The sequence below is a fragment of the Triturus cristatus genome, chromosome 5_1 (genome assembly GCF_964204655.1).
Source record: "Triturus cristatus chromosome 5_1, aTriCri1.1, whole genome shotgun sequence".
NCBI lineage: Eukaryota > Metazoa > Chordata > Amphibia > Caudata > Salamandridae > Triturus > Triturus cristatus.
The window spans coordinates 820,718,567-820,733,266 of NC_140587.1; the positions used below are offsets into that span (position 1 = coordinate 820,718,567).

Below are 14,700 nucleotides of genomic sequence, written 5' to 3' on the forward strand. Positions count from 1 at the left end.
TGCAAAACGTCTTTCCTCATATTGGGTTCTGGTGTGTTTAGCTTATATTGATGAAAGAAAACTGATGCATTCTTTTAAATGTGTGATTTATCGGGGGCAGTAATAATTTGAGCCGGGCTTCAGATTTAATTTCAATGACATGGCAGAAGAGGGGACAGTTGGGATGGAACTTTAGTGCGCGGTTTAAAAGTGTAATTTTTTACAGTGTGAAATAGTTTCTTTATTTTGCTTTCCAAGTATGTACACTGCCGTATGCAACCTGCTGAGATGGCAAAGAACATGCAAACATATTTTTCTTGATTGCTGATTTATGATTCTGAATCTTCTGCAAAGAGAAATTGGGGAAAATTTTAACTCCTAGAAATGTTGCAGGATTATTGTAAAATCGCCTGATTGAACTGGATTAACTCAACAACAGAATATTGTATAAACCTCCATGCCCTCCTTTATAGCTTAGATAGTTTTGTTTCGTTTCTCACTCTCAGAATTGTGGGCACTTTTTCAAACAGACTTGAAACTGCTGCACCTGTCCTTGTCAACGGTTTTTCCAGAGAACACTCGTGATTTAGAACTACTCCTTGAAGCTATCAGGCCAGCACCCTCTTCCTCTGCATATTGAGTTTGCAGCTGGTTCCTGCACTTAGCAATATCTCCTCTCACGATAAATGGTCTACTCTATAAAACAATGTACAGCATTTCTCGTTGATTAAACGAATAGAGCCATTTTTAAATCATTCAACCAGGCTTGCATTGTCAACTTTCAGCATTCGTTGTAAACTGAAATGCAATATTTTAATTAAAAAAAGGTACTTTCTAAAAAAAAAATAAAAAAAAATTTAGTTTCTTGATAAAACTCCCCTGCCCCTCCCAGTCCCATAACATCTTACCTCATAGATGTAGAGCCAACTCTTTGTGCCATGGTAGTGAAATGCAAGGCCTGGGGTGCATTCACTGACTGGAGAGTTACACTTGAAGGTTCTCACCAATCTTCCCCACATCTCAGTCAGTTATAAAGAAGTCCCATATGCACTTGATATCCTTCCCCCCCCCCCCCCCCCCCTCCCGGTACAAAGGGAAATCTGATGAGATGGCGCTCTTGCTCCCTTCTACGCTGCGAGAAAACGTTATTGTTTTATCCACTATGCCAATCTGCCTTTGCAGAGAGGGGACTGTTGGCGGTTGAAACTGAAAGGTTTAAGTTCTCAGTAAATAAAATGATTCCTTTATCAGTTTTAGAAGAGCTCCTTTTGAAAGCGGGTATCTTTCCTGCCATGTGCATAGCCCTTCCAATGTTACATATTTGGAGATGAGTGCACATAGTTATTTGAAAGTTCGAAATCTAAGAATCCTAGATGTATTCCAGTAATGCATCTATCCTAACATATCCCAGGACTGATTATGTTATCTACATAATTTTAGATTTCAATGCAAAACCCTCCACTGGACTTAATCTAGCTGATTGTCCAGATTGCAAGCATGTTTGTTTTCAGCCGGTTGGAGAAACCACTTATACTATGCGCCAGAAAGTATAGAGGTGGTCTTTTCTTTTTACTTCCAATAAATGCATGTACAGCAACGGAGGTTTTGCGGAGTTGTGGGTTTTCATCCATTTTGCGTAGCTGAAATGCTAGGGACCTCACCCCTCAGACACAAATAACTTTTCCTTCTGCTCCTTTTGGTAGGACTGGCTGCATCAGTGTGGTACATACGAAGTATGCATGATTCCCCGCCATCTTTCAGGTTCAGGGCTTTCAGTACTCTGGTTGTATAAAGTGCAACCATTATCTAAACTTGAAGTTGGGAATTTTTAGAGGGTGTTGGAGTTATAGACTAAACCCAGAAGAGTTGACCAGAGCAAGGCAGTGGGTATTTTTTATAGAAAACCTTTTAGGAAATATTGCTGCTGTTGGATGTAGCTGTCCCGGTTTATCCAGAGCATGGTATCTGACAAAGCCATCAAATGCACTACCTCTCATTAGTGAAGATATTTTAATTAGCATGGAAAAATGTTAGTTGATTAGTGTGTGATGTAACTTGTCCCCTGGGATTGTGGAAGGTGGCTGGGTCTGAGCATGAAATTTCTCACCTCACCTCCAAGTCCCCAGTCAATATGCCAGAAGAACTTTCTCCAAGGAAGGCTGTCTCGGCATGTTTTCATGTTTCCTTGAGAGACTGCTTCCTTATGGTGAGACTTTTCACAGTGTGTGAAGATCGCTTTACTTAGTCATCTGTATCCTTGTGAAAACCATGGAGCAACTGATGGCCGATAGACATAGGGGCCTGCTCATATACATAAATTAGGTTGTCATCCTATGTTTATACAACCGAGAAGGACTCTTTTTGGCGGGTGTCTTGCATTAACGGTTGTGGAGACTGCTGCAGACAAAAATGCCGCTCATGGGGTGGGATGTGGACCACACAAGTTGTGATGTGCCTTGAAAGATTGAGAATGGCAACACAGTTTCAGGACATTCCCAAATGTGATGTATCCCTTTTCACTCTGCAAAGGGTTGTACATTCTTTCAAGCACAGGGATGGATTAAATCTGCCAGGGTGGGAAGGGGAATGGATCACCCTCAGAGTTGCTGGGGGTGCAGTGAAAGGGCTGTCTCCAAGAGGGGAAAAAAGCTTTGCCACAAGTGCCTTTGCAGAATGTTATTGGTGCTGCGCGGAATCCTTCGCTGTGGAGAACTTGGTGCAGCTGGAATAGGAGCCAGTATAGAAAGCCACAAGACCTTTCCATGAGTATGCTTGTGAACACGCGCCTGGCTCCGCTTTCCCGCCGTATTCCCAAGAATGTAGGAAAGGTGTGTTCTGTCGATCTTTCTGTGCGAATTTTTCGTGAATTGGGCCCATAGTGTCTATAAACCAGCCTTTTACGTTTAAAATAACTTTAATCTCGCAACATTGACTTTCATTCACCCGGAACCTCGAGGCGTAATTGAAGGTCACTGAGGGAGGGACGCACGTGAGTCTGTTTGCCACCTCCTGAATGTCGGCGCACACTCGCTTCAACCATAATGAAAGGAGGGTAAATCGTGCCAATAAAGTCCAGAATATGAAAGTGTGGGGTCGCGTGGACTCCAGGAATTCCATTATCGCTTTTTGCTGCGTTCCATTTGAAATTAATATCCTTTTCTTATTGTTTTGCAAGATAAGGTTATTTTACAGCAGGTACCGTCTGCGGCACGTTCAGCTGATCCGTTGTGCCCCTCTGACACGATGGTGCCTAGGTGCGCGGCTGCCTTGTCATATTTCTCCTTGCCTACGTAAACGTATCAGTCTCCCAGTATCCTTCGCTGTTCACCTGCAGCCCATCCGTCCCCTCCACCACTTCTCCAAAGATGTCTCTTGCCTTTGACCGAAACCTTAGACGAATTGTGTCAACATTAAAAACCATTGTACAACTCTGCAGCATGGCGTATGCAGTGTACATGATGTTAGCAGGATGTTGTAGCCTGTTACATGGATGCGCCTGCATAGCTAGCAAGAGGCTCCGTGACACCTTCAGCCAGTTCTGGCTTTTTTTTCTTGCCCTAATTTTTTTTTTTTTAAATAAGTTTTCCAATCTGCACAAGTGTATATACAGTAAGCTTGTGCATAAAAACGTACAAGGATACTCATGTTGGCGCTGTAAGTGGGCTTTGGAATATGCGAAACTATGCCCAAGATATAGCACTAGCTCTTGTTTTACAGTGCCGAACATGTATCATCGAGGGGAAAAAAACATCGGTAACAACATATAAAAAGACTCCACCCAACCCCTCCCAACCCAATGCCAACAAAGTATAATCCTTGGGTATGTGGAGTGCGGGACTTCACGAAGTTCAGGCTTTTTGACAAACATCAATTTGTATTCTGGGTTCTTCGCGTTTCACTTTTAATGCATTTTCCAGCCCATGCTGTAGGTTTACAAGAATCTGGAATGGGTGACTTGGAGACTGGTGGCAGCTATGCCCTGGAAGCATCGCCAAGCCCTTGAGTAGAGCGATGCAGCCTGGTAATGTGTGCACTAACTTCGGCAGTTTAACATTGTAGATTTCACATATCCTTAGGTTCTCTCATCTTGACAGTGCTGGTCAATAAATGCACTGCATCAGGAAGTGCATGTGAAACCTAATACATGCAACATTCTTTTTAGTAGCACAACAACGAGAACAGCACATCCACATCTGGCTAAGACGCTGTGAATGGTTGAGCCCCTTAGCCAAGTTTCATTAACCATAGATTATTAACCAAAAGGAAGTAATTGGTTTCTGCTCTTTATTTATTAATCTATTTATTTTAAAGTTTCCCAGTGGACCAGAAGGCGATAAGTTGGTAATTACAACCCTACAAGAAATGACGCTGCTTCTGTTGAATGGCCTACTTTTGATGGAGGTGTAGCTAGTTTTGGGGACCATGCCTGACTTTCGGGGTTTTACTGGATTTTGGAGTTCGGGGGGGGGGGTGGGGGGGATGAGAGTGATGTAACTTGTTGGTTTTTGTGTTTATAGGATTCATTTTTGCACATATAGCCGGGTGCACGTTCCGAAATATCTAGTTTACATTTACCCTCTGCACGTGAATTCAGTTAATAATTTATATTGCAGATTTTGCACATGGTTTTTGGACAGGAAATCGTGGATCTGTGATATCCAGTTTTATTTTTTGTTTTTGCAGATAGCTTGCAATGTATATACGCACAATGCAAAGTATGAAATTTGATGCTCATCTAAAAACTAGTGTGATTTTGTATAGTTCGTATTGCTTTTGTTCTTGATTTTAGCCCTAAAGCAGAGGATCTGCAGTACCTAGTAGACATTTGTATTTGCTCATGATTTTAACTACAAAGAACAAGGATGGCTTAGATTGAGGAATAACTTTGGTATAGCTGATGTATAATCAACTGGTAGTTGGTTAATGTCGAACTTGTAAACATGAAAGCTTACTTTTGCTCCTTTTTTTTTTTTTTTACATCTTTGTCAATTTGATGATTTGAATGCAAAATTGTAATGGTTTTAATTAACTATATACAATAAACATTTACTTAGTGTATATAGGATTCATTTTCCCAGTGTGAGGCTTTTCCCTACATCTGTGAAGTTATAGGGGTCACCTAGCGATATCAAATGCGATATTGCATGTTTTCCCTTCTGATCAGAATGTTCTGAACCGGGTCTGAGATGAGAAGCTGCGTATTTGGAGCATCCTTAGTCCCATAGTTGTTGGGCTGAGCAGTCTAGGCCTAGTCATGAGTTAGTGGGAAGATTATAATAACTTCTCCATCTATTCTCAGTCACAACAAAGGTGAATTTTTCAGCTAAAGTTGTGTTTTTTGTTAAAGGAAAAGTCTTAACTTTTTAAGTCTATATTTAGTAAAAGGTCAACCAAACCGCATCAAATCATAAAATATAATGAAAACAGAGTATCAACAATAAATACAAAGTAACAATAGGTGCACAAATTAGACTTGAATATACTTTTCGTGATCACTACAATGATCGTAAACCCTATGTCTACGAAATCAAGTGTTAAAGTTTACCTTTCTCTTTTGTAGCAATCAAAGCTCCTGCAATGTAGTAAGCAGTTGAAGACTCTCCTCTTTGGAGAGCACTACATCACATTGGATTAACTGTTCACACCCCAGCTACCTCTCCAAGCACTTGTTGACTTTCTGTTTATCTTTGACCCTGTACAGCGCTCTTTCTACCTTTGGCTAGGTTGCCACTATAGAAATACCATAAACAAACATACATACATACCATACATAAAAGACCAATTAGAATTCCTGCTACAAAGTTCATGATCGCTAGTTGATCACAAACATCAATAACGTTAGAATCCAAACCCAATATAATAAAGATGGCCTTAAACAAACCTATTCAAGACATTAACACATTAATATTGAATTTCTTTAAGCTCCCGCTCAATGTGCCTGGCTTAGAGGGTCGTGGGAACCCTGTCGGCCTGTTTGACCGCTGCGAACGTTTACAGCTTCACATATTGCTTACCTGGTGATGGAGCTGGTAGACACCGGGTCGGTGGTCTTGCGGTTTCTTTTTTCTCTGACACTATGCTTGGCGCTTGAGGAGTGCAAGTGGCGCTGTCACTTCTCCTGGGTGATGGCGGTCCTTGGGCTGTTTGCTTGGTGGGCAGGCTGGATACACACCTTGTTCAAGGCAGCACTGAAAGTAGCTTAGTCTTTCAAATGTTTGTCAAAAGGTTCTGTAAAAGGTAGTCCAGGTCATGAATGGTATCTTGCCAACTATTCCCAATCTAAGTTGGAGAACAATTCATCATTAATCTTCTAGTAGACCCATCATGCCATGCCAGCTATCATGTTACCACTTTCATTCCTGTTTCCTGTCTTGCCTCCAATAATAGGAGGAATATGAGCCATTTTTTCTGCGTCACAGCGTAGTCTAGTATTTTTCAGCAGGTTTAACACCTTTCATTTCTTCTGTTGTCTCTGTTTTCTCCCTGAGTTTTGGGTTTATAATGCAGTTAGACTAATATTTTCTTTTAAATGGAGCGTGCTGGGCTTTTCTTCCTGGATGCACCGTTTTCTCCTCCTGAGCCATTGAAGCCTCCTCTCTTCTCCCGAACCTCTGCTGTTTTGATCCTAGAGTTCTTTTGGACTCCGGAGGCGTTTTTTGTGCTGGTGGTTTTTTCCTCCAGCGTGGGACCTTCTTTCAGACATCTGTCTTTCAGCACATTTTATGTAACTGTGCTAAAGTATGATTGCTTCAGGAAGTTGTAACCTATATCTTAGAGGTCGAAGCTAAGAAGACTCTCTTCTCATCCAGCCATAGTCCTGATCCGGTAAACCTACTTTGTCTCCCTCTTTATAGGGTGCTAGGAGGTGGCAAGAATGGGCAGGGAGAGGTTGCCACTGAGTTGAAATGAATACACAAACACTAAGAGGAAGTGTCCTGCCATACACAATCATAGCTCCACATAATTGCACTTTTATTTTGATTGTGGGCACCCCTCCTCTGGTAGGGGGTTGAGTTGTCTTCTTGGCACCATTGGTTTGTGTTTGTGGACTCTTTGGGCTTGCAAGCTGGCTGGCAGACTTCTGCACAGAAAAGGTCAATGGCTAGATGGGCCAACAGCTTCAACAGTGCATCGGTTTAGCCCTAGCTTGTAAAACTGCCAGTCTACTACACATTCAGGAAACCTCTTTGTTTTGTTGAAATAGCTCTTCAGAGTACTTTAGTGGGGCTCCTACTTGTATACCCAATTTGCCAGAAGGGCAGCAGCAGGGTTCTTGTGGGTTAAGGTGTATTTTTGCATTTTAAAGCCAGCCGGCCTGATTGCACCAGGTTTACACTCCACAGAGAATTATCGGGTCAATGTACATGCCCTGCTCCTAAAGGGCCTGTGTAATTCCAGAGAGAAACTGCTCGGAGGGCTACTCTGGCATGAAATCTTACATTCTACCTCCCACTTTTTGTTTGACCGCAGGAATATCTGGATAGACGTAGGGGATGGACTGACTTTGTTGGTCCTCGGTAGGCTGCACTCCATCTTAAGTTCAGCTTTCATACAAAGCTTTTCATTGTTGTGTAAAAGTAAATCTAGCTATTTCAAAGGGGATCACACTCATTTCTCTCCCTGAACTTATTTTAATGTTCTCAGTCATTATTGTGATCATAATTAAGATAATGATTATGAACTTTAATAGTCCTAAAATAAGGAATATCTATTCTCCTCCGGTGCTTCATATTTCACTGCTGCCATTCACATGCACTGTTAATAACCGATGCAGATATTCATATAGTTTAATAATACACAATTTACCAATCTCAGAAGGATAGAAGGTGGAGTTGAAATTGAGACCTGCATATAGAGGTCCACTTTGCTGGCTTACACGAAGGGTAGCTACTGGTTTTAGTTTACATGTGGGACTGCATGCCTTACCAGTGGATGCAGCTACTTCACCCCAAAGCTATAGAATGGTTTCCCCAGACAAGACCTCTTTTAAGGGGTTGAAGGGGACACCCCGTCTAAATTGATGGTTTCGGAGACCAATTTAGGAACTCTACTGCCCCATATTACACAAAAGATGTCATTGGTGGTCACTAAAGTTGAGGTTTGAAATAAGTTCTTTAGGTTAGGGTAACCTAAAATTCTCGATAGGAGCAGCTAAGGGGGAGGGGGGGATTAACGAGCTCTAAATCATCAATCGAAGGTTTAGGGCAAATAACTGGAAACATTTTGAGAAATTGAAAGTACAGTTCCTTATCAGAATTCCACTTTTTGATGGTCCAACTGAACAAGAGCTATTCAGATAATATATCCTACTGTTATGTAAGTAATGGTACCTACAGAGCCTGAACCTACTTAGGGAGAACCCGAGCACTGAAAGGACGAGAACACAGGGTAAAATATAACTGACCACGTGGAGGACGGCATTGACGTTCTAGTGTGTTGAGGTAGCGCTACTTGAAGATATCCAATGTTCGTTTCTTTGTGAATAGCAGGAGGGTTGGAGTGTTTCTCCTGGTTGAGGTCCTTGTGTAATTTTAAAATGGCTGTCTTGTGTTGCTGTGTGTTTGTTTTTTTTCCCCTTGCTCTTTTCGTTTCCAGTCTTTTGGGATCTTCTGTTCCTGGCATGGAGCAGTAAGTCTTAGTTTCTTTACCAAGTTTGATTATCACTTCTAATGGCATTCAAGGTCATGCACCTGATTTTACAAAGGATTTTGGCCACGAGGGGAAGTCATTGTAGCTCCTTCAGGGAAATGGGATCACATTACCTCCACACTAGATACATGAGATGTGCAATTGTGTGTAAGATGCCTTTCCGGAGTACCAAGATGGTATTTCAGAGGTTGTTGGTATTTCAGAGGTTGTTGAGTAGAACGTTGACTCCAACTAGGAGGGAGAGGACCAGGGTTTGTAGGTCGTTCCAATATGGTATTCTGGAGGAATTGTTCTTACTTTTTTGGAGGGAGCTGAGCAGTCTTGGTTTTCTTGGTGATGTTTTTTTTTTTTTTTAATTTAAATGTGAAGTCTGGTGTTTCTAGTGCCTTCCATTGCATGCCTATAATAAAGGCACTTATAACCTGCTTATAATAAAATGTGGCTCTGTTATTGATGATTGTATTTAATTATAGTAAACTAGATTTCCTTTCACGATTTGTGTTGCTTACCTATTGCTTACAGGCTGCTCTTCTGCCACACGGTCCTTGAATGCTTTGAGGTTATTGCTGGTCATGGAGTCTTTGTGTTTACTTCTTGTGGTACACTCTTTTTGGCTATGTTTTTGGTCGACAGTTTCCCTTTTTATGTTCACTATTTCTTTTGCTGATGATTATTTCAGTGACCCCACTGTAATCCTCCACCTTATTTTTAGTTCTGCTTTTTGAGACGTGCTTTTGTTGGGCAGGGGCCTGGAATGCTTTTGTTGACCATAGCTGCTAGAGATTCAGGAACCCAACAGCACAATGTAGTCGGTTTCTGGTCCTGATAATACAGAGGAATCCTATAACGACTACCATACCCTCAGCCGCCCACCTTTAAAAAACAGTTGGAGAATGTGGAGTAAGGGTTCACCAGGCACTAATTACATTCAAACTAGGATAAACAGTCTGAGTTTTAACTGTAGTGGTTACTAAGCTCACACAGGTGAAATGCGGCAGGAAAATAAAAATCCTACAAAGGATTAAATTGTAATGGGTTAGTGTGAAGTTTCAGGAGTATGTGACCACTAGCTAGAGAGAGCCCAGAAATAAGGATTAAAAGCATGTATACCGCTTGTTAACTAGGATTGATCCCTCTACATTTCTTCAAATAGTCAGTATTCCAGGGACTAACTTTCCTTAACTACCCATGGTCTAGGACCCACCCGAGATGTGTCAATGTTTATTCAAGGTGGCTTGTTTGCACAAACACAGAAATAATTCATCCCAGGACCTTGAGATTTCATGCAGGAAAGTAGCTTTCTGGCTTTGACTTTGTAGTAGTTACCTACGTTTTGTTGCAGCGCAATTCCTCCTGTTTCCATACCATTAAGTAGATAAAAAAGAAAAACAAGTGCACTAGGAGAGAGGTTTTGGCTCAGTGCCCTCTATCTTGTCTTTGTTAAAAGGCTCATGAGTGAGATCACCTATTAGTCTAACCCTGTACACTGAAGGGCCCAAGAACAAAGACAAGAGGGACGGAACGTAGATTGTAGTTGGATCAGAAGCCTGACACTCGCATTGTTGGCAAATTCAAAGCCAGGGATGGCTACCTTCTCTTACTTGTCTGACAATATTAACGTGTACCTCTAAGGACCAAGACTTGTGTGCATTCCTTCTATTTCTAGCCTTTAAGGCAGCCTGGGGTGGTAGATCCCCTGCAATGCCACGTAGATTGCCCGGGCACCCTGCTTCTTTTTCAAACCTTTTTCTTGCACAAACATACACCTTGACCTCTTACAGACTGCACTTCTACCAGAGCCTCAGTTATCGAGGTTTGTAGACCTTACTGGATGCATGTGAGTAAGTCAAACATGTATCACAGCCCACTGAGTTAAGACTTATAACATACATGTGACTTGGGGCATGAGATGGAAGCAATGCAAACTAAAACGAGGTCTTTCGAGAGAATCCTAAACATTAACGTTCACGGCAGAGAACAGGGAGGCAGTATTGCCCACGATCACAGTTTTTGTCAGGATTCGTTACAAAATGTCACAAGGCAGACTGCTTGGGCTACTGATGGTTATGATGTGCCATTGCATTTGTAAATTACACTGCTACCTTACAGTATGCTTTAGATGCCACTGGATTGGAGTTGTGAGGGTTCACAGAGAACCCTTTCTTCTTCAAAGAGGCTGCTAAAATAAAGAAAGGTACAGGGACTGCATCATCTGTCCTCTCCCCACCGCAGCCCGCGCCATTCCTGCGGGATGATGTCCGCACCCGCGTCACCGTAGCTGTGGAGAGGCGCTGGAGAAAACAACACAGAGCAGAACTGTTTCCCAGTGCGCGTTCGACAGGATGACATCGACAGTTTCCAATGCAGACTTTACTCAAAAGAGCATGTGTGAGCAACTGCCAGCAACTGGAGACTTTTGGCAGAGAGCTGGAGGAGCGCGCGGGGAGGGGAGGGCGAGCGGGAGCGCCTCAGACAGTCTTGACTAAAGTAGTGTGGAGAGTGTTTGGGGTTTGGAATGACGCACATCATGCTGTATCAGAAATGCGGAAGAATTAAGAGGCATCCTCGAGTGTCAAGCGCTTCTGGCTCGGGAGGGCAGGCGTCGGCGCTGCGCAGCGCGTTTCTCAGGATCTGGGCGCTTTGTTAACGCTTTACTCTTTTTGTTTAACGCAGTAATCTGGAGTGGCCACCAGGACGGGTCGGAGCCGAGGAGAACGTTTGGCTGGGAGTATCTTGCCTCCTCCCCGCACTTCATTTTTTTCCGCTTGGACTTGTTGACAGTATGGGTCTGAATGGATAATTCAACTGGAGTTGTCGTCTCTCAGCTCGTTCCTGCGTCACCTTTATTCCCCCTGTTCGTTTTGATTGTCTGGATTTTGGAATAGGGCTGCGCTTCAGCCGAGGATAAATAAATCGCCTCGGATCGGCGAGCCGCCTGCGCCCCTCCTCCGATGGCGGCTCATGGCCGGGAACCCCTGGAGTGCTGATCCCGGGGTCCGCGGACGGAGGAGAGGAGCCCCCGCGCCTGCAGCCCGCGGCCAGCCGCCCCCCTGAGGCCAGACCCCCGGCTGGCCGAGGCTGATGGGGCTCACGGGCGCGCACACCCCTCCCCAGAGCAGAGGAGTATGTCCAGTAACCGGCTCAACAGCACCACACTCAAGGATGCGCAGCTGAAGGACTTGTTGGGAAAAGGTACGTGGCTAGATCCTTTTCCTGTTCTTCGCCTCTTTCCCGTTACAGGCTTGCAGCTGCTGTTGGCTTGTGCTTGGTGATATTTTCAGTATTCTGTTGCGCTTTAGAAATTGCTAACTGCTCAAATAAGGTAATCTCTCCAGTGGTGTGTTTGATGTCTGTAGTAGAGAAAAATGAACGTGTGTTAGAACCAGCGATTCTGTGTTTCTTAAACCATGTCATTTTCAAGTGGTTCTGCCTACTTTTCCCACTGTCTCCAATGTTTTTCTATTTCTAACTTCACTATGTTGTACACGGCTGTGTGTGCCTTGTAAGGTTTTTACAAGCAAGTGGAACCGGGTACTCATTTCACCAGTATATTGGTTTTCTTCGAATCACCAGAGCCTGTTGTAGCTCAACCCAAGTTTGACTATTGTGTGCAACATTCCGTTTCATCAGTTCATGCTCTTTATCTCCATCTCCCAGTTTCACAATTTTTAGGCGCAGTCACACGCTCCAACGTAACCTGCTTCAGTTTAACCAGAGCATGCCTGGTTATGCCACCGGTTACACCTTTGTGTAATAAACCGACTTTAAACTGACAGGTGCTCAAACTTTGCATGTCCATCAAAATGACCCTTGGAATTCTTCCAGTGCACAGTGACTGCCCATTTTTTTTTTCTTTTACCAGTGTGCAATGACATGTCCATTGCACCAGTGTGCAGTGTCCGTCCAGTTTTGCTAATGCTCAGTGGCCCAGTAACTTTCACCAATGCCCAGTGGCCCTTCCAGTTTCATCAGTGAATATTATTGACCAGCTCGCCTTTGCTATTTTAGAATGAATTGGCTTATCTGCATGCAGTACCCTCTATCACAATCTACTCCATCCTTTCAAATCACTACCCACGCGCTTCAAACCTTACCTCATCTCGCAAAAGGCTGTGAAGTGTGTTGTATGTGTATGTCCACCTTCAGGGGTGTAAACCCTTCTGGTGATCCCATGTCACCATGCCATCTGGGCTTGGAATACATGTGTACAAGGTGCTGCTGAGACTGTGGATGCTAATGAGTGCTGCATGTTGGGTGGGGCTGCTCCATTTGTCACCCTTAAGCGTGGCTAGCTCTTTAGCATGAGTAATCCTTCTGGTTTCCTCTTATTGCAGCCCAAGGCTGGTAGACTGGAAAGCTCTGGGATCGTCTGCCAGCACGAGCACAAACACTTGATGGGTTAAGTGGTTCTCTTTTCCCCCTCACCACCTTGGTTTTGAAATGTCGCCTTTGCCCTCCACCCCTTCAAAGGTTTAATTCGCTTTACCCATACTTTGTGTAGCTTCTGCAATTGAGGCTGTTAGAGGAAGTAAAATCGCTTCACAAAATGTAGCCGTTCCCTCCTTCGCAGGGTGGTGAATGGGGTTCTTTGTAGGATCTATCACTGGAGAGGAACCTTCGGGCCATCCCAGGACAAACAAAGAGGATGGGTAGGCTGAAGGGAAAAGGCAAGAAGTGGGTGTCACTGAAACAACTAACTTGGAGGATTCCAGCAGATCCCGTGAACCTTGGCTTCGTAGGGAGCGAGGATGTGCTACGTAGTGTCCTTAACAGCCCTTGATGCTTTGCTTTTCATATATATGGGCGCACAGCACACATTCAAAGTGAGTGTTTCCTACAATATTGGTATGTGATTGTTCCACCTTTCTGGCCAGGTTTTCACTCTTCTGAATAGAAAATGTACCTTGATTTAGATGAAATTATCTATTGAAAATGTTTGTTTGCGAAAAAGAACTATTGATAGGCACCAGACAAAAGAGGCTTTGCTTAATTTAAGACAAGAGTAAAACCCAGGTCTAAACATAGCTTGAAATTGTTTGTTTAGCCCGGAGGCTCCTTCACAGCATTTTATTGGGGTTGAAGGTTGTAAGAAGTTGGTAAAATGATAATCATCTGAATCCGGCAATCCCATGATACTAGAGTTTTTTTTTTTTTAAAGCTGAATATCACCAGGGAAGCACACTAAACGTGTATGAAGAGATGAGTCTTCAACTACTTACTGAATTTTGTTTTAGGAAATTTTCTTTGGAACTCGGTGCCTCGGGTCCTAGAAACTAGTGGGAAGCGCCACGAAAGCAAAGCAGTTTTGGGAGGCTGGCCTTCCGTTTGGTCAGTGAGTATGCCAGGAGCAAATTGAAGTAGGAAGGATCATGACCATGAAGGACCTTGTGCACAAAATGGGAAGGTCTTAAATTTTACCCTTCGTTTGATTGGGAACCAAAGTAGACATCAAAGCCAGAGTAATATGGCTAGTGCTTCTAACACTAGGCATGAGGCAAGTAGTATAATTTGGACTCTTTGACATTTAGCTATACTCTTGGTATTGAGACCCTCTTACATTCAGTTGCAACAGCGAATTGTGGAAAAAAACTTTGGCAAGCAGACAGGCACTCCTTTGAGGTAAAACCAAGTGTATGAGCGGTTGATGGAAATATATGGAAGATTGCATGAGCGGTTGATGGAAATATATGGAAGATTGCATTTTTGTGATGCTGTTCACCTGTCGAATCATTTGCCTATTGGCATTGAGAGCAACACAAAAATTGCACATACTTTATTCTGATGCTGTTGATTTGTCTGCCCATCTCCACACTACAGGGCTTTCAATCTTGTGTAGCACGCAAAAGCGCTACCTATGACAGCTCTGCCTTGTTCGTTGACCCTGCCCCCACCACCCCGTGACCTTGCCAGGCTGCTTCCCAGTAGACCCTGTGAGTCTGAGCCCAATCAGTGGTCGTATCAGATTTCACTGGATGGGCGTGTGTGCAACTATGCAGACCCGCCCCTGTGCTGCATTGCCCATTATCTTTCGGGCTCTCCTCCTATGGCTCCTTTCCTTTTGTAACCTGACCT

General features: G+C 43.5%; 1 protein-coding gene across 7 annotated transcripts in view; it reads left to right on the top strand.

The window, feature by feature from the left end:
• The window catches only part of LDLRAD4 (low density lipoprotein receptor class A domain containing 4), a 332,740-nt gene that overhangs the window by 198,380 nt on the left and 119,660 nt on the right, over positions 1–14,700 (top strand). For 5 of the 7 annotated variants that reach the window (XM_085605874.1, XM_085605872.1, XM_085605867.1 and 2 more), the window contains one exon: positions 11,302–11,820. In XM_085605874.1, coding sequence (XP_085462000.1) covers positions 11,754–11,820 — 67 coding nt within the window. In that variant the 5' untranslated portion in view covers positions 11,302–11,753. Of the gene's footprint in view, positions 1–11,070; positions 11,821–14,700 lie in introns of those variants that run through there. The other 2 variants (XM_085605873.1, XM_085605870.1) reach the window with 2 other exon arrangements.